The sequence below is a fragment of the Macrobrachium rosenbergii genome, chromosome 53 (genome assembly GCF_040412425.1).
Source record: "Macrobrachium rosenbergii isolate ZJJX-2024 chromosome 53, ASM4041242v1, whole genome shotgun sequence".
Classification (NCBI taxonomy): domain Eukaryota; kingdom Metazoa; phylum Arthropoda; class Malacostraca; order Decapoda; family Palaemonidae; genus Macrobrachium; species Macrobrachium rosenbergii.
The window spans coordinates 31141625-31167212 of record NC_089793.1 but is presented as its reverse complement, the minus strand read 5'-3'; the positions used below and the strand labels follow the sequence as shown (position 1 = coordinate 31167212).

Below are 25588 nucleotides of genomic sequence, written 5' to 3'. Positions count from 1 at the left end.
GTAGGCTCGGAAGTTGGGAAGCGACAAATTCACTTCAGTAAATTTGTGAGTCACCAGGACCAAGCCAGAAGTGAAATACTGTGCTTTCTTGTTTGGGAGAAAACCTCTTATGACTTTTATGAAAGGCGAGTTCTTATTGTTCTGTGGCAAAACCCCGGTTGGCCCAGAAACACATAGTGTAAACTAGTGGAAAGGCCCTCTCAAAACAGGTGTCGAAACAGGTGTTGGTAGGTTTAAAGCTGCTTTCTTTACTGGTCAGGAATTCAGGACCACTACAATAAACGCCAGTCACATGTGTCTCTTTGAAGAAGGTGGCGGCTGCTGCTCTTTCCCAGGTAATGCATTGTTCTTGCGTTGAACGGCACCATTCTTGTGTTAGAGATCCCAACTTCTCCCTATTTCTTTTTACTGGAAGTGTAAGTCTCCCTTTTCTCTTTATCGGAAGTGTAAGTCTCCCTGTTTCTTTTTATCGGAAGTGTAAGTCTCCCTGCTTCTTTTTGTCGGAAGTGTAATTCTCCCTATTTCTTTTATCGGAAGTGTAAGTCCGATTTCCTTTTATCGGAAGTGTAATTCTCCCAAGTTCTTTTTATCATAAGTGTAAGTCTCCCTATTTCTTTTTATCGGCAGTGTAAGTCTCCCCATTTCTTTGTATCGGAAGTGTAATTCCTATTCCTTTTATCGGAAGTGTAATTCTCCCTATTTCTTTTTATCGGAAGTGTAAGTCTCCCTATTTCTTTGTATCGGAAGTGTAATTCTCCCTGTTTCTTTTTATCGGAAGTGTACAGTAAATCTGAATTCCTTTTATCGGAAGTGTAATTCTCCTTATTTCTTTTTATCGGAAGTGTAAGTCTCCCTATTTCTTTTTATCGGCAGTGTCAGTCTCCCTATTTCTTTTTATCGGGAGTGTAATTCTCCCTATTTCTTTGTATCGGAAGTGTAAATCCTATTTCCTTTTATCGGAAGTGTAATTCTCCCTATTTCTTTTTATCGGAAGTGTAAGTGGCCGAAGGTGTGGAAATTTGGTCGACTGCGTTTTAACGTGCTGAGGTGTCAAATAATCTGTGTTGATGCTCTCTTTAGTGGGTGGTTTGGAGCCTTATTATAGCCGATTCACTTAAGGTAGATTCTTGGGCCTACGAGACGTTTGTTAAGCGGCCTCCGATTGGCTGGTACCGGGAGGTAGGCGACTCGCTTACTGTCTCATTTATACATATGTAGCTCAGAAAACTAGCAATATGTTTATATATTTCTTCATTTATATGACGTTTTGAATAAGATAGGAAAGTTTTGGTCATACCATAGGATTCTGTATTAATTGTACAACTAAATAAGATTTCCTGAAATCAATAAGAGAAAACACAAAGGAATTACAATGAGTAAAAGTGAGGAGAGAAGCATTTAATTCTGTATACCCGTTTTTACTTATCATCGGATTTTGCATCATTCATGCGATCAAGATAGAATAAAACTTGTGTTTTCATACAGTAAATTCACCCTGAATACTCTGGTGCTTTCAGATTTCAGATGCGTGTGATATGTGAAGAGAAAATGAAGAATATGTCTTATTATGTTGCATCCGTTCTCGACGCAGTTTGCCAAGAGACGGTGATGATGATCTGCAAGACACCGCGCTGGTCCTCTCAGCCGTTGACAGTTGGCAATAAGCAATATGAGAAGTTTGCAGTTTCGGCAATATTTGGCAAACTGCGTCGAGAACGGATGCAACATAATAAGACATATTCTACAATTTCTCTTCAAATATCACATGCATCTGAAATCTGAAAGCACCAGAGTATTCAGGGTGAATTTATTGTATGAAAACACAAGTTTTATTTTATCTTGATCGCATGAATGATGCAAAATCCGATGATGAGTAAAAATGGGTATAAAGAACTAAATGCTTCTCTCTTCACTTTTACTCGTTGTAATTCCTTTGTGTTTTCTCTTATTGATTTCAGGAAATCATATTTCGTTGTACAATTAATATAGAATCCTATGGTATGACCAAAACTTTCCTATCTTGTTTAAAACGTGAGATAAATGAAGAAATATATAAACATATTGCTAGTTTTCTGAGCTACATGCGTAAAAATTAGATAGTGAGCTAGTCGTCTACCTCCCGGTACCAGCCAATCAGAGGCCGCTAAACAAACGTCTCGTAGGCCCAAGAATCCACCTTAAGTGAATCGGCTATAGTATAGCGACAAATCTTTGTTTTCATGACTTCCTAGGTGCATCGTACAAGATCATTTTAATCTGATTTCGAGCAAGATTAAAACATAGAAACAAGTTTCTTAGTGCCAATAAATACAAGTATATATATGTAGTATATATATATATATATATATATATATATATATATATATATATATATATATATATATATATATATATATATATATATATATATATATATATATATATATATAGAATCTACTGGTCACTTTTACCAGACACATATGTAATTCTAATAGCCACAATGCTCTCTTAACTTCTCGAATTCTGCGCGCTTTTTTGGATGTGCTTGTAACTACGGCCGTACATCCAGACGCAAGAAATTGAAGGCTGTGATTGCCGGTCGCGGGACACGACACCGCAACGTGACCTCCTTGTGGTTAAGGCGACGCGGGTTCGGGTCCCGCGACCGGCAATCACAGTCTTTCGTGTCCCGCGACCGGCAATCACAGTCTTCAATTTCTTGCGTCTGGATGTACGTCTTCGTAGTTACAAGCACATCCAAAAAGCGCAAAGAATTATAGAAGTTAAGATATATATTATATATATATAATTACATATATACATATACATATATATATATATATATATATATATATGAATATAAGAAGGCCCATAAAACACTATTTAAACGTTGAAACCATATATTTCGGGCACTAGCTTCTGTGGCCCTGTTCACTGGTAGAATATGGACAGGTGGAAAGTTACAATGGTATATATACAAAAACATAAGGGTGTGGCCCTAGGCCTCCGATGCTATGGAGGTGGCGTTTCTTAAGGAGGAGAATGGCCAAATTCCCTAGTGGTTTTTGGCCTCATTAGCTCCCGTTTGGCGATGGATCTGGCGGTCGCGTTTCCTGGGTCATCTTCTTCATGAGGGGTTTGAGGATTAAGGTGTCGATGTCATCCGATTTCCAATGTCCTCCTGACAGGTTCATATTGTTGGTTTGATTGATGATAGCAGATTCCAGCATCCTTCTTTTGTACGGACAGCTACTTTTGAAAACCAACTCCGCCCCACTCCAGTTAATGGCATGCCCTGTATTTCTGATATGTAGGAAAATTCCCGAACTCTCGAGCGTAACGTACTGATCTTTTGTGCTCTGTTATTCTTTGCGAGAGCGATCTACCTGTCTCGTCTACGTAGATGTCCTGACAATTACTACACGGTATCTTGTAAACTCCGGCTTCTTCCCTTTTGTTATTTAAGTATACGTTAACGAGCGAACTCCCGATGGATTTGGGATAATGGAAAATGAAAGGATTGTTAGGCCTGAGTTGCTCGGAAGCCTTTTTGGATGTTTTCATCGTACGGAAGCTTTATTTTGTTGTTGAAATCTATTTGTCTGTTGTGAGTGGGACCTTTATAGTATATTTTATTCGCTTTGTTAATAGCCCTCTCGATAATGTGGTGGATATAGCAGTTGCGTTAGGTGTTGGCGGATCGTGTTAAATTCTTTATCCAGGTACTCATTTGAACATATCCTAAGTCCTCTGAGGAATAAGTTGCACCTACCATGATTTTTACGGAGACGTCGTGGTAGCTTAAGAAATGAATGTAGGAGACAGCGAAGGTGGGTTTTCTATATACTGTAAATGCATACCTGTTCTGTTTTCTTATGATCAGTACATCTAGGAACGGCAGTTTTCCGTCCTTTTCCCATTCTGTTTTAAATTTTATGGTCGGAACTAGCGAATTTAGCCTATTAAAAAATTCATTAAAGTCCCCCCAGCTATTGTCCCAGAAAGTAAAGATATCATCTACATGCCAGGGCTGAGGTTAAAATTACAACTGGAAGTAAGCGGTATAATAGCAGATTCTAAAAGATTTCGTGAAGAGAAATCTTTTGATCTGGCAATCACTGAACTTTCAGTCCAGTGTATCCCGTGAGTGTTTTCACTTAAATGAGTGAATATTGCATTGGATGTTTGCCCAGTTTTGACAGAATACTTATGCTGTTTAATTCGTGCTCGTAAATCCTTACTGGATTGGCCAAAATAAAAAGAAGGGCAGTCCAAGCATGGAATTTTATATGTTATGTTGTTGCTTTCCTTAGGGCTGTTTTTTATTAACATTCCTTTTAGTGTGTTATTATAGGAAAAAATCAGGTTGACATTAAAAGATTTTAACAATGATTTTACGGTTTCAAACCCGCTAAAATAAGGCGAGCTAAGATTGTTCTTTGGGGTTTCTTTCTCCATGTTATTTTCACCATGAAACTTTTTGTGGGATTTATTTTAGCAAATATCTAGTATATGTGAAGGATAACATAAATCTGTCCTTGTTTTTCTTATGTATTCGATTTCTTCAACCAAATAGTGGGAACTGACAATGTGCAGTGCTGATAAAAACATCGAAGAAAAATTTATATTTTGATATTCTTAGCTTGCCTTTGAATATTATTCACAACTTTTTGGTAGATTGTAAACAGATTATTTTATAATTAGAATATTCATTCAAAATCCCAAAATGTAAGTTATACCTAAAGCTTTCGACCCCTAAAAGCGGTTCATTCTTTTAACCCCAGGAATAATAACCGCATAGGTTTACTTTTCCCTCCTCATGGAGAGACAATTATTGTACATCCAGATTGTAAGTCAGCAGGTGCTCGATAATGCCATAGTGTTGCGAAACAGGTGTCGTGACAAAAGCCATTAAATGGAAATAGGAAGTCTGCTGCATATTTTTCACCAGAAATTGACGCACGGGAATCTAAAAAAACTCCAACATTATGAAGGTTCCTGCAAGAAACGCATTGATGCCACTAAAGCAATTGCTTTTAACGAAAATGGTATGAGAGAAAACTAAGCCCCAAAAGTACATATTATATATAATATATATATATATATATATATATATATATATATATATATATATTTATATATATATATATATATATATATATATATATATATATATATATTTATATATATATATATATATATATATATATATATATATATATATATATATATATATGTGTGTGTGTGTGTGTGTGTGTGTGTGTGTGTATACAGTATATGTGTATTTACTTGTATGTATATTTTCATGATGTTGCCTTGTAATACGTATAACCTCCTATAATTTTGACATATTTACTTTTTTTCATGTGTTATGTGTAATGATAATGATTGCTAAAGTGTCATTTAGTTTGGCATCAGATCTCAAAAGAACTAATGATTAAGTAACTTGATAGCGTAATTTAGAATTGATAATACAATTTTAATAGTAACGTAATTTAGAACGAATATCTTTCTTGATAAAAGCGTAGTATTTGAACACGTGTGTGTGTGTCCAGGAAGGGCTTGTTTCATTTCAATTGTCATCAGTTGAGATAAGAGGGAGCGCTTTGTTTTGGGTTAGTGATGACAAGTTGCAAAAACAAACGCCGATTCGTCCCATACAGGCTCGAGACGAGTGATTTCATGTTGTTACATGCATTGTTCGAGTCACGTACGCCACTTTGAGAGAAAGAATACGTGTCTTGATCAATTACGTCATGTTTTGTAAGATTGCGTTCAAAATGTTTTGCTGGGACGACGTAACTTTCTTCTAGAAGCTTCTCATTAATCTCACACCAAAATGCTTTAGTGACGTCACCTCCTGCTTCTAGAACTTCCCTTTTATATCTTGTACCCAAAATGCTTTAATGACATCATGTAATTGTTTCACGTATTACTGGAATCTAAAATCTATTTCATTCTGATTTCTGAGACCAGTCGAATTGGTTCCCTCTCTCTCTCGTTCATAGAAAGAGATTAACGTAGTGTTTGTGGTCACGCATTAACATTAACTTTTGAGATCTGAATTTAGCAAAGTTATTTAGTTCGTAACGGTGCCTGGTAAAAAGTGTGTTTTGGTGTAACGCAGCTGCAATAAGAAGTGATTTACAGAGGACAAGTTGTGTAAGGTAACGTGAATTTTACTTATTAATACCATGGTATGATAAGTTAGGAAATTTTGAACAAGTGAAATCATTATAGATAAATCTTATGTGTATTTTGTGTGTTTTTCTATTTACAATCTCTTTATATTTTCACATTTTTACGTTTGTGATGTAACATTTATTTACGTAGCATTTTAAATATTTCTTGGTATAATTTAACATTGCATAAATTTAACATTTACTTGATTTCATTTATTAAGATTTTCTTTTTAAATCTTGGAGTAATTCATGATAGTTTAAATTTTTGCTTGATTAATTTAAATTCTTGATAAAGTTTTTGTGAATTAGTTTTGTTTCATAATTTAATTCAAGAATTAATTAAGTGTTGTGTTATTTTCAAGTAATGGTAAATTTTTCAGATTGTGAATTCTAATTAATTGTGAATTCTAGTTATAAACTTTGAATTTAAAAATAAATTTTTATATTTAACATTTTTAGAAAAAGTGTTTCATTTATTGATCACCAGTGTATAGGATTGATTGTGTGTGCATAAGGCAGAGTGATAAACATGTTTTGTTCTTAAGTTTTGCTAAAGTGAATTAAGACCAGGGAAACAGTTAGAGTTTTTGATGGAGTGATGCCCTTCTACTCTAGAATATTTCTAGTTAAATTTTTGATACCTCACACATATTGTGATAGACTTAGTTTGATTTTTCAAGTAATAAATAAGTTTTTCTTAAGGGATCACTGTTACCTTTAGAGTACTCAGTCGTAATAATTAATGTTATGAGAGTTCAGGTATCTGGCTGAAGTGAGGTATATTTTGAATCTTGAGATTAGTTGTGTAATAAAAAAGGTACTTGATACGCATCGTGACATTATATTGTTTGGTGCCCAGAGACCCGTGAAGCAAAACAAAATATCACTCTGGTTTATGGTTTATACTGGTGGTGTTAGGGATATATTTTGATAGGAGAGTGACCACATAGTTATTTTTTGCCTTGTATTGTGAATTATTTAGTTGAATAACTTAGAGAAAATGGGTCTGTTCAATGTTCAGAGGTTTTAACAGCTCCTTCCATCTAAGAGTTACCTGAATCCAACCTCACTAAGGCACAGTGGATTGCTTTAGCAGTGGCGTGTGGGGGTAATGTGCCTAGTGGTATGATTAAGGCACAAATCAAATATATTGTAATCCAAGCATTGATAGACTCTGGTAAAGTAGATAAAGAGTTAGGAGAGGCGCAAGAATTGTTGAATGCAGCTGAGGCAGAATTTACAGATAAACATGAGCAAAAGAAAGAGAAAAGTGATGCAGAAGTAGAGCTTAGGCGTATAGAAGCAGAAGAAAATTTGATTAAGCTGAGGATACAGGCTGAAAGAGAGAAAATGCAAGCAGAAAGAGAAAGAGAAGATAGAGAGAAAAGAGAAAGAAAGGAAGAGAAGAAGAAAAAGCAGCAGAAGAAAGAAAGAGAAAGAGCAAAGAGGAGAGAAAGAGCAAAAGAGGAAATAGAAAGAGCAAAACATGAAAGGGAGATGGAGTTAATAAAAGCTCGATCCACATTACCTGTAACACCGTCTAACCCTACTCAAGGTAATTCAGACCCTGTATTTGATGTAGTAAGAGTGCAGAAGTTAATTCCAAAATTTACACAAGAAGCTCCAGATGAGTTTTTTGATCACTTTGAAAAAGTGGCTTCAGGTATGGGATGGCCAGAGGATAAATGGTCGGTCTTGTTACAGAGTGTTCTCATTGGTAAAGGAAGAAGTGCCTATTTAGCCTTATCAGCTGATCAGTGTAAAGAGTATAAGGTACTTAAACACAAAGTGCTACAAGTTTACCAGATGACCCCTGAATATTATAATGAAAGATTCAGATCTTTGAGAAAGGATGGCAGATAACTTTCTTGGATTATGCTTACAAAGTAAGAAGATGTTTTAAACGATGGTTGGAGGCTGCTAAAGTTAAATCTATGGACGAACTTGAAGAGTTAGTAGTCCTAGAACAATATCTTAGAGGAATTCCTGAACACATAAGAGCCTATTTAAGAGAGACAGGTTAAAAAACTTGACAAAGCTGCTACATTCAGTGAAGACTTTAATATAATTTCTAGCAAAAGAAATTATAATGTCAAATACCAGAACCAACAACACACAGGTTTCAGGTCTCATCAAATTTCAGGAACATTACAACTGGAAATCCTTCTAGTGGCTATGCCAATACAAAGCCAGGTAACACCCCAGCAATTGAATGTTAAATCCTCATCATCCAGTCTGTTCTCAAGACAGATACAGAAGACTAATGTTGTCTGCTACAAGTGTGGAAGAGTAGGGACACTATAGTCAGAGATTGTTATCAGACACAACAGCAGACCAAACCAGTTGGTCAAGTGGTTAAAGGTAAGCAGGTGAAGCAAACTACGAAGAGCAGTGTGGGGATGACTGAGACTAAACAAGCAGAGTGTTTAGCAACCAGTGGAAATGTAACTTCAAACAGTGAGTGGCTGAACAGCTTGGAGGCTTTTAAGCCATATATCTATGAAGGAACGCTGACAACTCAAAGGAGGAAGTGTGCAGGTACCAGTCAAAGTATTACGTGATATGGGGAGTAACCATAGTGTGGTAGTTCGTGGTGCTCACCCACAGCTGGAGAAGAATCACACCGGAGATTCAGTTATTTTAAGTATAGGAGGAGAAGAGGTAACTCCTATATGCCGCTTGCATTTGTCCTGTGAATTAGCTACAGGGAATGTTGATTTTGCTGCAAAGGACTCACTAGCTGTTGAAGGTGTACATGTTTTACTGGGTGATGAAGTTGGTGGTGTACCATTTGTTAATAGTGACAGACATACCATTAAGGGTTAGTCCTACTGTAGATTTAGAGAAGAAAAACCCCCACCTGTTTCCAAGTTGTGTAACTACCAGGAGTATAAGAACTATGTCTGCAAGTGAAAATACTGAGGATTTACCTGCACCAGAAGAATCAAGTGAAGGATCTTTACAGCTTAGAAGAGCTGTTCCAGGAAAGTGAAGTTTCCCCTAGTGTTAGTAGTGAAGAGATTTCCCAAGAAGAAGAGGATCCTGTTGTTTTCAGAGACTCGCAGTAGTCAAAGTGTTCCTGAAGATTAGTCTACAGAAGCAGAGGATTAGCAGATATGGAGAGTTCAGCCCTTGAAGTTGGTCAAGTGACTAGAGAAAAGCTAATGAAACTGCAGAAGAGGGATACAACGTTGGCTGATTTGTTCTTCAGAGTTGTTGATCAAGAAGAGATGCAACAAACCTCCACCTGTTATTATCTAAAGGAAGGATTACTAATGAGGAAGCATCGACTTGCAGATATACCAGGAAATGCTGAATGGGGTGAATATCATCAAATTTTGATTCCATATCCATTGAGGAAACAAGTTGTAGCAGTAGCGCATGAGTCTGGACATATGGGAATCAGGAAGAATGTTGAGAAGATTATGAAGTATTTTTTCTGGCCTGGACTTCACAAGGATGTTAGCAGATTTTGCAGAGTGTGTCACACATGCCAGATAGCTGGAAAACCGAATGAAACCATTCAGAAAGCACCCTTACAACCCATAGAGTTAGAGGAGAACCCTTTAGCAAGGTAATTATAGATGTGGTTGGGCCACCAAAAGGAAATGAATATCTATTAACATTAATGTGTCCAGTGACTAGGTATCCTGAGGCGATTCCTGTAAGAAGTATAAGTGGAAAGGTAATTGCTGAGAAGTTGGTGGAGTTTTTCTCCAAGTTTGGAATACCAGAAATTGTGCAAAGTGATAGAGGAACGAACTTTACTTCAAAATTATTCCAGGATGTGATGAACTTTTAGGAGTAAAGCAACAGTTATCAACTGCTTATCATCCAGAGACTCAAGGAGCCTTGGAAAGGTTCCACCAGACATTGAAAAGTATGTTAACTAAGTATTGTAATGAATCAGGAAGAGAATAGGATGCTGGTTTACCTTTAATGTTATTTGAAGTTAGGAATGCTTATCAAGAAAGCATGGGATGTTCACCAAATGAAATGATTTTTGGTTGAGACATTAGAGGTCCATTGAAGATTCTTGCAGAGAATTGGGAAGAAAATCAAGAGGAAATCCAAGGAGAATATGTGAAGAACTTGAGGAAAAGGTTAAGAGAAATTAGAAAATTCTCTTTAGAAAATTTGAAAATAAGTCAAGAGAAAATGAAAAGAAAATATGATGCCAAGTTGCTGTCAGCTTTCATTACTCCTTTTGGACTCTATCAATACTCTGTTTTGCCGTCTGGTCTGATGAATGCATCTGCAACATTCCAGCGAGTGATGGATCAACTACTAGGATCAATAGAAGGAGTGGGTGTATACCTTGATGACATTGTGATTCATTCTAATACAAGGGAAGAACATCTGAAGATATTAAGAAAAGTGTTCAAGAAACTGCGGGAAGCAGGACTAACAATCAACTTACAAAAAACTGAGTTTGGAAAGGCAACTGTACAGTATCTAGGATTTGAAGTTGGAAAAGGCCTTCTCGCTCCTATTGATGCTAATGTAGAAGGTATCCGTAAGGCTACCCCTCCTGCTACAAGGAAACAGCTACAAAGATTTTTGGGCATGGCTGGATTTTATCGCGATTCTGTCCAAATTTCTCAGCCGTAGTAGCTCCTTAACTGACAACCAGTCCTAAAAGAAAGTTTGTTTGGACTCCAGAATGTCAAGAATAATTTGAAAGGTTAAAGCCATATTAACTTCAAGACCAGTGCTTCAAGCTCCAGACTTCAATAAAAAGTTTGTGATACAAGTTGATGCATCCGACTGTGGAATTGGAGCTGTTCTACTTCAAAGAAGATGACAACAAAATCTTCCATCAGTATGTTTCATGTCTTCAAAGTTGAAAAGCACCAGAAAACTTACTCAACAATCGAAAAGAAACATTAGCATTAATCACAGCATTGAAAAAGTTTGAAGTGTATGTGAACCGACCTAGGAATGAAGAAATTTTAGTGTTGTCGGATCACAACCCAATCTCATTCATCAATGAGGAAAAATATTAATATGAGACTGACCAGGTGGTCTTTATGCCTGCAACCGTATAATGTAAGTGTTAAACACATTTCAGGAAAAGATAATGTCATAGCAGATTATTTATCCTGTTGTGAATCGTTGGATTCAAACCCGGGATAAGTAATCTGCTGGGGGGAGGAATTTCATGATGTTGCCTTGTAATACGTATATCCTCCTATAATTTTGACATATTTACTTTTTTTTCATGTGTTATGTGAAATGATAATGATCGCTAAAGTGTCATATTTAGTTTGGCGTCAGATCTCAAAAGAACTAATGATTAAGTAACTTGATAGCGTAATTTAGAATTGATAATACAATTTTAATAGTAACGTAATTTAGAATGAATATCTTTCTTGATAAAAGCGTAGTATTTGAACACGTGTGTGTGTGTGTCCAGGAAGGGCTTGTTTCATTTCAATTGTCATCAGTTGAGATAAGAGGGAGCGCTTTGTTTTGGGTTAGTGATGACAAGTTGCGAAAACAAACGCCGATTTGTCCCATACGGGCTCGAGACGAGTGATTTCATGTTGTTACATGCATTGTTCGAGTCACGTACGCCACTTTGAGAGAAAGAATACGTGTCTTGATCAATTACGTCATGTTTTGTAAGATTGCGTTCAAAACGTTTTGCTGGGATGACGTAACTTTCTTCTAGAACTTCTCCATTGTATCTCGCTTTTAAAATGCTTTAGTGACGTCACCTCCTGCTTCTAGAACTTCCCTTTTATATCTCGTACCCAAAAGCTTTAATGACATCATGTAATTGTTTCACGTATTACTGGAATCCTAAAATCTATTTCATTCTGATTTCTGAGACCAGTTGAATTGGTTCCCTCTCTCTCTCTCTCGTTCTTAGAAAGAGATTAACGTAGTGTTTTGTGGTCACGCATTAACATTAACTTTTGAGATCTGAATTTAGCAAAGTTATTTAGTTTGTAACGGTGCCTGGTAAAAAGTGTGTTTTGGTGTAACGCAGCTGCAGCAAGTGATTTACAAAGGTTTTCACAAGTTGTGTAAGGTAACACGAATTTTACTTATTAATACCATGGTATGATAAGTTAGGAAATTTTGAACAAGTGAAATCATTATAGATAAATCTTATGTGTATTTTTGTGTGTTTTTCTATTTACAATCTCTTTATATTTTCACATTTTTTACGTTTGTGATGTAACATTTATTTACGTAGCATTTTAAATATTTCTTGGTATAATTTAACATTGCATACATAATTTAACATTGCATACTTGATTTCATTTATTAAGATTTTCTTTTTAAATCTTGAGTAATTCTTGATAGTTTAAATTTTGTTGATTAATTTAAATTCTTGATAAAGTTTTGTGAATTAGTTTTGTTTCATAATTTAATTCAAAGAATTAATTAAGTGTTGTGTTATTTTCAAGTAATGGTAAATTTTTCAGATTGTGAATTCTAATTAATTGTGAATTCTAATTATAAACTTTGAATTTAAAAATAAATTTTTGTATTTAACATTTTTAGAAAGACAGTGTTTCATTTATTGATCACCAGTGAATAGGATTGATTGTGTGTGCATAAGGCAGAGTGATAAACATGTTTTGTTCTTAAGTTTTGCTAAAGTGAATTAAGACCAGGGAAACAGTTAGAGTTTTTGATGGAGTGATGCCCTTCTACTCTAGAATATTTCTAGTTAAATTTTTGATACCTCACACATATTCTGATAGACTTAGTTTGATTTTTCAAGTAATAAATAAGTTTTTCTTAAGGGATCACTGTTACCTTTAGAGTACTCAGTCGTAATAATTAATGTTATGAGAGTTCAGGTATCTGGCTGAAGTGAGGTATATTTTTGAATCTTGAGATTAGTTGTGTAATAACCAGGTACTTGATACGCATCAAGTGACAATATATATATATATATATATATATATATATATATATATATATATATATATATATATATATATATATATATATATATATATATATAAAACATATATATTATTATAAAAATTTTATTAGCAGTTCGACCTCTATTCCTTGCTTTAATCGAAATATAAAATGCTCTCTCTTTGTTAGAGTAAGAGGGAATACCATGTAGGAAGAAGCAAGCGAGCAGTTGTTTTGACTAGATCCCAACTGTCAAAAGGGGTAGGAATTTTAGTGTAGAGGGATATCAGATAGGATAGGTTTTGCTAGGACTAACCTTAGCTAGATTGTACCTTAAGGTCACTTTTCTATGACCTTTGTACTGGCGAGTTTTTTTGTCGTTTCACAAACGCTACCTGCACCCACACTAAGTTGGCTTGTGGGATTAGCCGAGACAAATGGCGTCTCGAGCTACCCCAAGCTTCCAAAACAGACGCAGAGTAATGCCCGACGGAGCACGACGTGTGCCGGGCAGCCCACTAAAGCCTTTGTCTTAGTCTCAAGTGTGGGGGAAGAATTGCCATCCCAACGAACCAAGGACTTTTTATGCAATTGATCACTGCATTGTCTATTCCAGCGTTAAGTCTTATTGTGACAATTACTCCCAGTTCTCTTTCCCTTCAACTCAGCCTCTCATTTTCATGTTTCAAGTTTCCCCTCTCTTAAACAGTCACTGACTAAGTAAGCCCTAGCAAAACCATATCCCATTTATGAAGTCAGATATATTAAGTACTATTATTGTTGTCTAGTAGAATTGCATAAATTATCCTCCATGGTGTTAAAGTAACATTCTTGATCTAAGATTCATCCCTTGCAGTTAATTAATGACAAGTGAAAGTTTCTATGATACTGGAGTGTTATCTGGGTACATCTCTTCCAGAATTGTGCATGCCTTGAACCTGGCCACCCTCTTGTTTGGAGAAGGATTAGCATCCTTGATACCAAGAACGTCAATTCACGCGCTTGCAATTGCCTTGTAGACGTGTCACAAGAGACCCCGATCCGTTGCGTTATTCACCCCTTTATGTTGAAATATCATGTGTCCAAAGTGGGACGAAGTCAGAGCTGTTGTTAGCTCCCGTAAGAAACCAGTTAAAATTTTACTTTGTTGAAACTAGTTGTTTGAGCAATGTTGTTGATTTAGTTCATGTGTTCAGAATAAATCGCTGTATTTGGTAACTAGTCAGCTGGCGACCTGATCTAATTATGTTAATTATCGATTTTTTTTTTTTTAGGTAACTTTCAGCCTTAATTGATAGGATTACATGGGTCTTAGGTTAAGCAAGGCAATATAAATCACAAAAAATTAATAATTAAACTCATTAGCCGAAGAACCCATGTAACAGTGGCGTTACCTTGCCGCGATCCCTGTAATTAATTTCATGCTAAATTCTCCCAAACAACGATACAGGCCAAAGTAAGTAATATTAAGAATACCAATGTTATAATAATAAGGAGAGTAGGTAGGAAATTGTGCATTAAATGAGAGCAGCTATAATTTAGAATTTACAGTAATGAGGAAGCATTTACCAAGTTCGAATATTGAGCCGCAGCCGCATACCAGCCAAGGTCGTAAAAAGTTACTAAGTCAAGATTTAATATTTTGCCATTCGCCAGCCAATGATTAATGCATGATATTAAATTGTTGAACTAGTTAGCTATTGCATGACAGTATTGGGAGGGCGTGTGCCTAGTGCTTCTCTCGTAAGATAGGACGGACAATTTACAAGTCCATAGGATATTTCTTACAAAGCAACAAATGGAAACCCTAGAGAGAAGGCCCTGGCTGAGCATCACGAAGAGAATTAATTGCCCTCGTGCGAAACCATATTAAATTTCTTTTCCATTAATATCGCAGATGAACTGTATCAATGTTTAATTTCATAATTTGCCTTTTACAATAACGTAAATCAGGCCAGAAAGGACGTTATGTGTCCATTCCTATGTATTGTGAAGGGCCCTGCAGGGAGCAAAGCGGCCAAGGGTAGGAATTAATTACGACGTCGAGAATGAAAAAAAAAAGAGAAATCATAATAAATTGTTTTCCGTCTTTATAGCGTGAAATAACTTGCATTTGTGGTATTTTAAGTTAAAACTTGTATTCCCACATAAGCTTCATTCGTTTTGTAAGAGGAATTCGAGTGTTTTGTTTTTTTGTATTGTAATGCCCGTTGTGTTTTGAGCCATCAGCAGTGTGTGGTCATGTGACCTGTCCGCCATCTAGAGAAGGGGGTGCCGGCGACCCTTAGCCGCCATCTTAAATCTTTGTTGTTGTTGTTTACCTGTGTGACATCACGAATAACATCTGCCTCATATGCTCGACTTAGCCAATTACCTTGTCTTGCGCAGTACCATACTCGCAAATCTTAGGAAAAAATATACTTCAGCTAAAGGGAAAACTAGGTATAGATTTAATGCAACAGGTAAAAGAAAGTTAATAATTTAGTCAGGGAATAATTTATTTAGGAAATGTAACAAAAGTTCCCAATTAAATATACACTTTGACAGGGAATTATATAAAAGAAAAAAAAGCAACTCATAATTTAACCATACTTACCAGCCTAAGAATTATAAAGAATATTACCAAGAATTATTAACAGCAATGATAATAGGGCACGCCAATATTGGTAAGACAACCCAGTACCTAACATAACGAAATTAATCAAGAAGTATTCGAGAAAAGAAAACCTGCTAGTGTGCATTTACAACTTACCTTAGTTACTCAGGCAGGGCAAACTTCGCTTCTTGGATACTTTTCTTTTCCCTCTCTCTCTCTCTCTCTCTCTCTCTCTCTCTCTCTCTCTCTCTCTCTCTCTCTCTCTCTCTTCCATTTCTTTTATCCGTTTACGTAAGCGTTTAAGATAGCTCAGAAGTGTACATGCACCGTCTTCATTGAAAGAACGGGCCGATATAGGAATAATTAATTAAAATATAAACCAAATAAAAAGAAACACCTCTGTCCCACAGATAGATGAGGATAACTTAAGATTAACCACAGTTGTTGAAAACTGTCTGCCACGAGTGGACTTTTATCCAGAATCAAGCATAAAAACCTTCCTCCCTCCTCATGAAAGGAAGTAGCACAGCTAGTACTAGGAACTAGTCACCCACGAGGACCAAAGCAACCAAAATTGATTTCTGTTTTCCACAGTGCCACTTATCTGAGGCACTGTCACAAACTGAAGTGCTTACCTGTCTGTTCTTCTTACCTTCCTTTTTTCACCTACTTATTAGTTACGCTGTGCTTGGGCAGAGTGCATTTTTCCCTTAGTACAATTACTTGTACTCCAAGAGAGTGTTGATTCCTAGGAACGCACTGGCACCATAGGGCCACCCAAAGACAAAAGGTCCTTTGTGACTACACAAAGCTACACCTGTACCTAGAGACACAGAGTGTGCCATAAGTGTGACCTTTGCATGGCACACTCAACCACAGTGCCACCTTATTAAAAAGGTGCCACACCACTGAAGTGTCACCCATATCTGAGGGACACTTCCTCAATTCCAAAGTACGTCCAGTCATCCCAAGTAGACGCCCTTACCTACCAGAACCATGGCGACAGAACATTACAGAACCTTCATGGATCTGGGGAAGGAAGGTCTCACGGGACACGAACTCGCCAAGTGGGTCAAGGAACAGCTGGATGGCTTGGCCACGCAAGAGAGGGAAGAACGAGTGGAACAATGGAAGGAAAAAGAGGAACAATGGAAGTATGAAGCAGAACAGAGGTGGCTGGAAGAGGCAAGAGAAGAGAAGAGAAGACAGGGTGAATTAGCCATCAAGGAAAGCAAGTGGTTAGTTGCCTTGATGAGGTGATGTAAAGCTAGTACTCGTGGTCTTTGGTTAGGTGATGCCACGGTACTTAGTTATGGTGGTGGCATTGTGCCAGGTGTAGCACTAGTGTCTAAGAGCCTAGTGGCTCTGTTACATACAGTTTAAATTTGCCATGCAAGTAATTGCACGAAAGGAAAGTCAAAGACCCAAAGTGCCAGAAGGTCTGGCAGCTGGCATTCTGCATTGGGAAGAGTGTGATGCAAGGTAAAAGGTGAGTTGTTACAAGGTGTAAAATAAGTTTTTAACACATTAAAGTTAGAAGAAGAAAATGTTACAAGAAGAAATTAATTTACAAGGTTATACGTAGTATTAATAAGGGAAGAAACCTGCCATCCTACTGTGGTTGGAGGCGCCAAAGTTCTTCATGAGATAAAGTAAAGCATTGTGCCATATGGGTACGAATGTAAGGAGAGCTCAGCGGCTCTAATAAGACCAGGTAAATGGTTTAAACTACATAACACAAACAAATAAATGGGGCCATGATGTGTCCTCAGGTTGCCAGGCTGGGAACCACTAGGCTAACTTACTGACTAAGACTATGAGGAATATATACAGTAATGCCCCGAACTTGTGCGATTTGAGTTGCGGGAATTCACAGACACGCGAACTTTTCATTGGAACCTAACTAATTGTCATACACGAGTTTTTCAGACTCGCCAACATTTGTGAATACTGAGAAACCCTGCAAAAGTGTTTATGTTTAATTTTTTATGTAATTTATAAGTTTTCAAGTTTTTATGCGTAAATTAAATAACAATAATAAAAGTAATAATTTCTCTCTCTCTCTCTCTCTCTCTCTCTCTCTTTTACCGAGATGAGAGAATTTTAATGGTACATGTATATGTTTATTTGTTTTGTATGATAAATAAATTTTTTACCTAATAATAAGTGCTAATTTTCAAATAATAATAATAATGATAATAATAATAATAATAATAATAATAATAATAATAATAATAATAATATTAATAATAATAATAAAAACTGTAATTACAAAATTCGTATGTGATATGTATTTTAAACAAACAAACATCTTTCCCTCATCTTTTGTAAGAAGCTTGAAGGCAAAGCTGTCAGACATGTCGATTTAACATGACCAGAGGGGGGAGTGTTGCCGATTAGCGGGTAAAAGGTTTCTTACGCTCTTTCTGTCTCTCTCTCTCCCGTTCGTAGTTAGAGCAACCTACGTATTTCTGTTTCTCTGTATGTCTTTAACTGTACAGTAGATAATTTTAAATTGATCTAATTTTACCTGTACCGTCTACAAACTGTAAATGTGCCGTTCTAAAACATAGAGACATAGAGCATTTCAGAACAGAGATAGAGACAGAGTAAAGAAGTTTTTAAAAACGAGGTTGAGAAGACTTCTAAAAATAGATCGGTGGAATGGGGAGGGAGAGAAATAGTATACTAATCTTCACACCTATATTTTTACGTCAACCATTTATTTCTTTTTTAAAGGGTAACGTATTAAGCTAACTTTTAAATGAAATTACAGTAACTTTAATTTCATTTAAAAGTTAGTTTAATACTGAATATCCATCTTTTGATATCTAACTTAAGAATAACTTCTCTCTCTCTCTCTCTCTCTCTCTCTCTCTCTCTCTCTCTCTCTCTCTCTCTCTCTCTCTCTCTCTTGTTATTCTCTCTGTCTCCGTAATAATTCATCAAAAAATTAATTTGATATTTCAAGTAAGGACAATATCTCTCTCTCTCTTGTGTGTTATTCTCTGTGTCTCCGTAATAACTGATAAATATTTTCACTCTCTTAAGTAAGGACAACCCTTATCTCTCTCTCTCCCTCTGTTTCTCATTCATAGTTAGCACTCACACATTTCTACAACTTATTACGTCTTTACCTGTATAGTAGATAGTTTAAACTGATCCAATTTTACCTGTACCGTCTACGAAGTGTAAATGCGCTAGTGTGGCAAATACGTTCTAATACATAGAGACATAATAACTAAGAGTTGCATTAGTCTGAATAAAAAACACGTTTGTTCATGAAAAAGCTTTTCAGAACAAAGAGAAAGAGACATAGAATAAAGAAGTTATTAAAAAGAGGTTGAGAAAACTTCTAAAAATAGATCGGTCGGAAGGGGAGAGAGACAAATTCTCTTCCAACTCTCTATTTTTATGTCAGCCATTTATTTCTTTTTTAAGGGTAATGTATTAAGCTAAGTTTTAAATGAAATTACAGTAACTTTAATTTCATTTAAAAGTTAGCTTAATAATTTGGGAGCATGATTAGGTTATATTTAGTGTTTAAACTTTAGAAATAAGCATTTATTAGCATTTGTAGAGACCGTGCCAAACTTATGCGAAAATTCGCCTTGCACTACGGGTTCTGGAACCTAACCTCGTGTAAGTTTGGGTTATGGCTGTACATGACATTGTGCTTGGGCACCAGTACTGAGAGAGCACTCTGCTTGGTCAGTGTTCATGTTTTAAGTGCTTGATCTTCCAGCTGCAGCAGTGGAGGCCTAGCCCCTTTATGCGGGTAGCCTTCCAGTTAGTTCTTCTAGGAAGTGCTGGGTTTGTAGTTGCTGAGTTAGGTGAGGACATAGAGTCCTGTCTGGGGCAAAGGATGGAGCCTTCAGGAATGAAAAGTTTCTCAATTTCCATGGTGGACGGAGACTGGCACTGCTTAGGGCACTCAAGTGGCACTGGCAGGGAATTAATTTTCGTCAGGAATACCTGATGAAGCTTGGGAAAGTACAGGGGCCCTGGATGTCCTATATGAGGGCTGTGAACAGGGTTCCTGGCCCAGAAGGAGGTCATGGCCTCCAAGAAGGTGTGTAGCTACTGCAAGTGTGCAGATTTTAGTTTTATGGGGTGTGGTGACCTTTAAGCGAACATTTGGGAGTGACCTCGGGGTGTAATTTATACTTTCGATGGTAATAAGGCCATGTCTATCCATTTCATCCCCATGAGGGACCTTGTCTTCCCAAATCAGTGAGATTTGGACCCCAGTATTGTAAAAGGTGTTGACTTGGCTTGCATGGTGAGAACCTTGGGCAGGTGCCACCAAGATAGGTCCTTCGGCTGGAAGGCATAAGAATGGAGGAATGGCAGCCATGCCAGAATGTCGGGCATCTGGGAGAGTTCAGCACAGGTTGGCAATATCGTGTCACTGATTGCAAGAGGAAAGGGTTCCTCTTAATTCAGGACTGGCACTGGAAAGTGAGGCAAAGATGGAGCCACAGGTTGTGAGTCTGTGGAGCCATCAAGGCAGGAAGTAGGAAAGGATGGCCAAGACAGATCCTCAGTTTGCGAGGTTGGGGAGCTGCCAAGGCGTGAGATAGGAGAGGAGATGAGAAAGCTGACAGGCTCCTTATTGTAGCTGCTGTCAGGGACATGCAGTGCCATCTGGCACTGTTGGAGAGCCCTCTGTGCCAGAGGACAGGAGTGTGGAGGTTAATGATTTCCCCTCATAATCACCCTTCAGAACGAGTCCTGGGTTTACTGGGTGCTTTGATTTTTCTGATTTAAAGGAGGAAGAAGTTGAAGGGGCAAGAAGTTTGCATTTTGCACGAGGTTCTTCTTGCCCTGACACCATAGCAGGCTCTGGCACAAGGATTGAAGGAGTGATGTCAGCAACCTCATGGTCAGTAGTGCCAGATGTCAACTCAGGTGTTTGGTTCAAGTGGCCAGAATCTAAATCTGGGAAGGGCTCAGTGACCGAATGGGACGGAGCACTACACAGGTCAGGCAGAGGCACTGACTCAAGAAAAGGCACTAGCTTGTTTGTTGGAGGGGATTCAGTCCATGGGAAGTAGTCCATCAGTAGGTCACGGTCTAGTATGAGGTGGTGCCTTCTGGGCAGTCTTTCCATCACTCCTAGGTGGCACTGCTTTATTGTTATGTGGCCAGTGCATCTGTGACTTGTCCCCACCCTGAGGAGGATGGTGGAAATTGTTCAGGTAATGCCATCCATCCACTCAAAAGTCATTCCTTCGTCCTCGCTGATTTAGGCATCCTCGGGTAGCATTCACTTTGCAATAATAGAGCCCTTGGCCTCTATATCAGCCAAGGGGTATAATTGCCACCCGACCCAGGTTGAATCATCATCAGGGAGAGCAATGTGATAATCTCTTTTATTTAGTTCATACTGCAGTGAGTCGCAGAAACAATCTGTGGATTTTCCCAGAGGTGTAGCGGTCCTAGGGACACAGGGTGGAATTCTGGGAGTGCCCCAGAATTCCACCCAGTGTCCCACAAAGTGTAGAAAGGGAGACCAGCCCTTGGGCTGTAGCTCTGGAGCAGGTGTAGGCTCTGGCTGAGACTCAGCTTCAGGGCTGGACTGAACTGAAATGTCTGATGAGGAATTAGAAGGGGCAGGACCCTTCTTGGGCTGTAAAAGGAGCCGAGCCAGGAGACCCTGTCCTAGGAGGAGATCATAGTCTCCAGGAAGGAAATCAACTACTCCGAAGGTACTGATCCTACTTTGTTGGGGGTGTGATAACCCTCAATCGGACAGTTGGGAGTTTTGTCATACATCTGTTGACACTTTTGTAGGTTATCGTTTTCGTGGGGTTGATGCCTACCTGATCTGGTACCTGGTCTTTCAGTGTGAGGGAGATTTTGCTGTGGAAGTCCTCAAGAGTGGAGACCTGATGACAGTGAGGACTGTATTTGGGAGGTGCCACAAAGATAGGCCCCTCAACTGGCGACCCTAGTGAGAGGGCTCCCTGCTTCGGATGGGTGCCAAGGGCATCTTTGAAGACATTCATTCATCCATCTTTTTACATAAGCTCGTAACTGACCTCCAGTATTGCCTGCTTTCTGTCCTATCTGCTCACAGATAGCGACTGCCTCCTCATAGGTGACCATTTTGCTGAGTTGGTAAGGGTTGAGTTTTTCAACTACTATGGATGATTTGGTGTGGATGGGTTAGCAGTGTAAAGTGGCACTGCATGGGAAGGCATTGCCTCTAGGCTGTGCGGTATAGGCACAGATGAATAAGTAATGAGTGGCTGTGCCAGAAGGGGCACGGAATGGAAATGGCACACTGCTTTGGGAGGGTGTGATTATTTGATGGTGTGGGCCTGTAGGTGGTACCACTAGTAATGGTAGTGCCCTTTTTACAAGATAGCACTGGCACTAAGTGCAAGGTTGTTCTGGAGAACTAGTATTTGGGTTTGCAAGGCGGAAATGGATGGCACTGAGCCAGATGCTAAGGGCAGTAATTCGGGCAAGTACCTACAAATGCTGTGAGAGTGCTCCCTCTGGAGAAGGTGGTACTGAGGGCATTTCTTGAAGTGAGTGGGTAACACTCTAAGACCCAAAAATTGGTTACCTGAATGCAGCTAAGGTGAAGGACACATTGGTGGCACTCAGTGCCAAAGGGCACAGTGCTGGTTGTGAGTTTTCTACATGAGTGATGGATGTGATTTTGGTACTTGGGTGCCAGGGGTCTGGAGGGCTAGATATGTGGCACTCATGGTGTGGATGGGTCATGTAAACAAGATGCAACTGTGCTGTGAAGAACAGTTTGTTGCTTGCACAGAGATGAGACCGGCTAAAGTGCAAACTTTCTTAAGATTTGTTCAAAAGAACGGTTCTGGTTTGTTCCTAAGAACAGTAATTTGTTCCGAAGAACTGTTTGTTTGTTCCGAAGAACAATGGATAGCATGCACACTGACATTCCTGGCTATAGTTCAGAGGTTATGGGTTCTGAGAAATGGAGTTAAGGTTATATGGTTCTGAAGAATGAAATAAGACACCACGACAATGGTACGCTGGTGGGGTGTTGAGTTCAATGACTGAAATTTTTGGCACTTAGGAGTGTGGACTCGTTCTGGAGAATCAAGTGTAAAGATTAAGTAAGGATTGGAGCTCTTGGTATCCACATACGCTCGAGTAGCTCGGATGTGTATGGTAAAAAAGAAGTAATGGGTTTGTTTCTCTTTTTTTGTTTGCAAAGTGCAGTAACATATGGCAAGGTAAGCCTCAATAGGAGGTGTGCAAATGAGAGACACATAGAGCGAACGTTCAGAGCGTTGGAGGCTTATGCAAAGTAATTGAGGTTTGTTGTGCTAAGCAAGTATGAAGCGATAGCTTGTATGTATACATAATGGTTATGTGTACAAATGGTTGTGCTTATTTCACAGCAAGTGATGAATGTGTCAGATATGACGAGTACGTTTCTTGAAGTAATCATGCAACAGGACGTTAAACGTGGTAATCAACTATGTGAATAATTGTTCATTACATAATGTTGACTTGATGAAAGCTAGAATGCCTTTGTGATAGGGATAACAAGTGATCATAATAATGCATGGATGATTTCACGTTAGGAGGTCGTGGGGTAATAATTTGAAATTATTCAGACATGCGTGATATAACAACACTTTGAAATTACACGTCTTATGCGGAATTTTCAGGAATAACAGCAGACAATTTTGAAAAGTTCTCGCCACTCAGCTGACGTTACAATCCAGAATAGCAGACAGCTGATTTGAGTGTGAGAGCAAACACTCTTACTACACAATGACTCACAACATATGTGGAAGTGAGTTGAAATTGTACATGCAAATGTTCAAATGAATGGACTAGGGATTTTGGGACAAAGCAAGTGTATATAAAATGATGAATCAGTTACTGAGTGTGCAGAAAAGAGTTCAACGAGACAGCAGTGCTGATCCTGCCATGTACTTGAATGGGGTTGCCAGATACTGTGTTCCTAGCTAATGGACTGCAAATTGTCCAAGACACATGAATGGGAAATAATTGCACTTTTCCATGATGTAACACTTCTAATGCCTCACTTCCTGGCTGTCCTAATAAATTAAGACATGCAAATTTGCTAACATGCATTAGCAGCAAATTCTTGTGTTTCTAATGGCAACACTCTCTCACTGTGAGGAAATGATACACTTGGTTTGCATGCGACGTTAAAGTTAAGATTTAAGCAATTCCAGTCACAAATTACGATTACTGTAATATTACACTAACAGAATACTTACTCTTTGTAATCTGTGTCTGACTATATATGCGCAGGGCATGTTTCTGTCTTGCACTTCAGGTATCAATTGCAAGGGTAGGAATGCTAGTTTACTGAAATGTTGCATAAGCAAGATGCAAGAACTTGCTGGCCAGGTCACCAAATCTTACACTTGAAGGTGCGGCTCTAGAAAGAAGTATATATTGGGCATAACAGGGACAAAAGTCATTGACACAAACATATTGTGAGGCTTAGTGCCTGTTTTGTCTATGGAACGGTTGTTCCCTTGTTGAGAGTGCACTCCTTTTCCCGGTGGTGCTTGTTTTTTGTTTGTAGAGTTTACATCTGTTGTCTTCGCTTTGGTAGCGACAGTCAAGTTTGGGTAATCATCAAGTCAGGGTCCAGACAGCATAGCAGCATGGACAGGTAGTTGTTACCTGTTGGCCCCTACAGCATTTGAGGATGAGAACTTCGTTCGAGTTCGAGGATGAGTTGATGACTAACCCTAGTCATCAGTGGAGAGGAGGCATTCCTCTGGGACAGCAGTTTGGCCGTCGCATCGACTCTGCTGTGAACGTCGGTGTTTCATGGAGATGTTCCTGTTTGCCGTCATGGGGCGGTTTTGACGACTTCACGGCAGTAGTTTGATGGTCATCCTCGTGACCTATGATGGTCTTCCTCTGTCACCCTTGTTAGTGGTGTTGACATCTCTGGGTAGATGTTTAGTTTTGTACTGTAGGAGGATTGTGAATTATCATTACAGATATTTATGTATTATGAATGTAATTGGTATTTACGATAATTTGGGTTATTGTTATTTGTGCTGCTTTAATGACTTTTTAGATATTTGGGTATTTTTGGTTATACCATTTATGTTAATTGATGTCACTTTATGCTGTCTGTATTGTTTATAATTGTTTGATGTAGCTGAAATGTTGTTCTCCTTTATATGGTGTTTGTTACTTTTTGCTTCTGTGGTAATGTTTTATTTTAAAGTAACTTTTTGTGCTACATCTTTGTTATTTGACTGACTCTTTGTGTGATTATTTATTGATTTACGCCAGACTTGACTGTCGCTACCAAAGCGAAGACAACAGACGTAAACTCTACAAACAAAAAATAAGCACTACCGGGAAAAGGAGTGCACTCTCAACAAGGGAACAACCGTTCCATAAACAAAATAGGCACTAAGCCTCACAATATATATATATATATATATATATATATAGAGAGAGAGAGAAATTCAGAAGAAATTCAGGGTAGCTGTGTATGCTACTTTATTTTCTCATCTTTTATGTTATCTCCATTATTTGTGTGTGTACTCAGTACAGCAAGTTTGCTTACTTCTAAAGGAACAAGATCTTTAATACTATTGTCTTTTCCTACAAAACTAAGACACTATAAGTCATTTTCACCATGTTTACATTTTATGTATGGTTACTAGTTGAGCATCGTTTATAGACCCGCTTTTTTTTTGCTCTTGACAGAATTAGGAGTGATTAGACTTAAGAATTTGCCGCTGCTTGGTAAGAATGACACGAAATTTGGTGAGTATCATGTGTACGGTGGTTTGTGTAGTATTTATTTTCATTATTTGTTCACATCATGTCATGTGTCCCACAAGGAACTATTTTCTGTTCTTTTCTCTTTATTAAGATGTTTAGTGATATTGACAACAACCAGCAAAATCCACATAAATCTTTATGTGCTGACGATCCCCGT

The 25588-nt window shown here is 38.1% G+C and overlaps 1 protein-coding gene across 1 annotated transcript in view; it reads left to right on the top strand.

Annotated features, from left to right (window-relative positions):
- The first annotated feature begins 293 nt into the window (after positions 1–293).
- LOC136834392 (alpha-(1,3)-fucosyltransferase C-like) overlaps positions 294–25588 on the top strand; it is a 128122-nt gene continuing 102827 nt past the window's right edge. Inside the window, exons 1-2 of the mRNA XM_067096957.1 lie at positions 294–335; positions 25354–25413. Coding sequence (XP_066953058.1) covers positions 25399–25413 — 15 coding nt within the window. The 5' untranslated portion in view covers positions 294–335; positions 25354–25398. The remainder of the gene's footprint in view (positions 336–25353; positions 25414–25588) is intronic.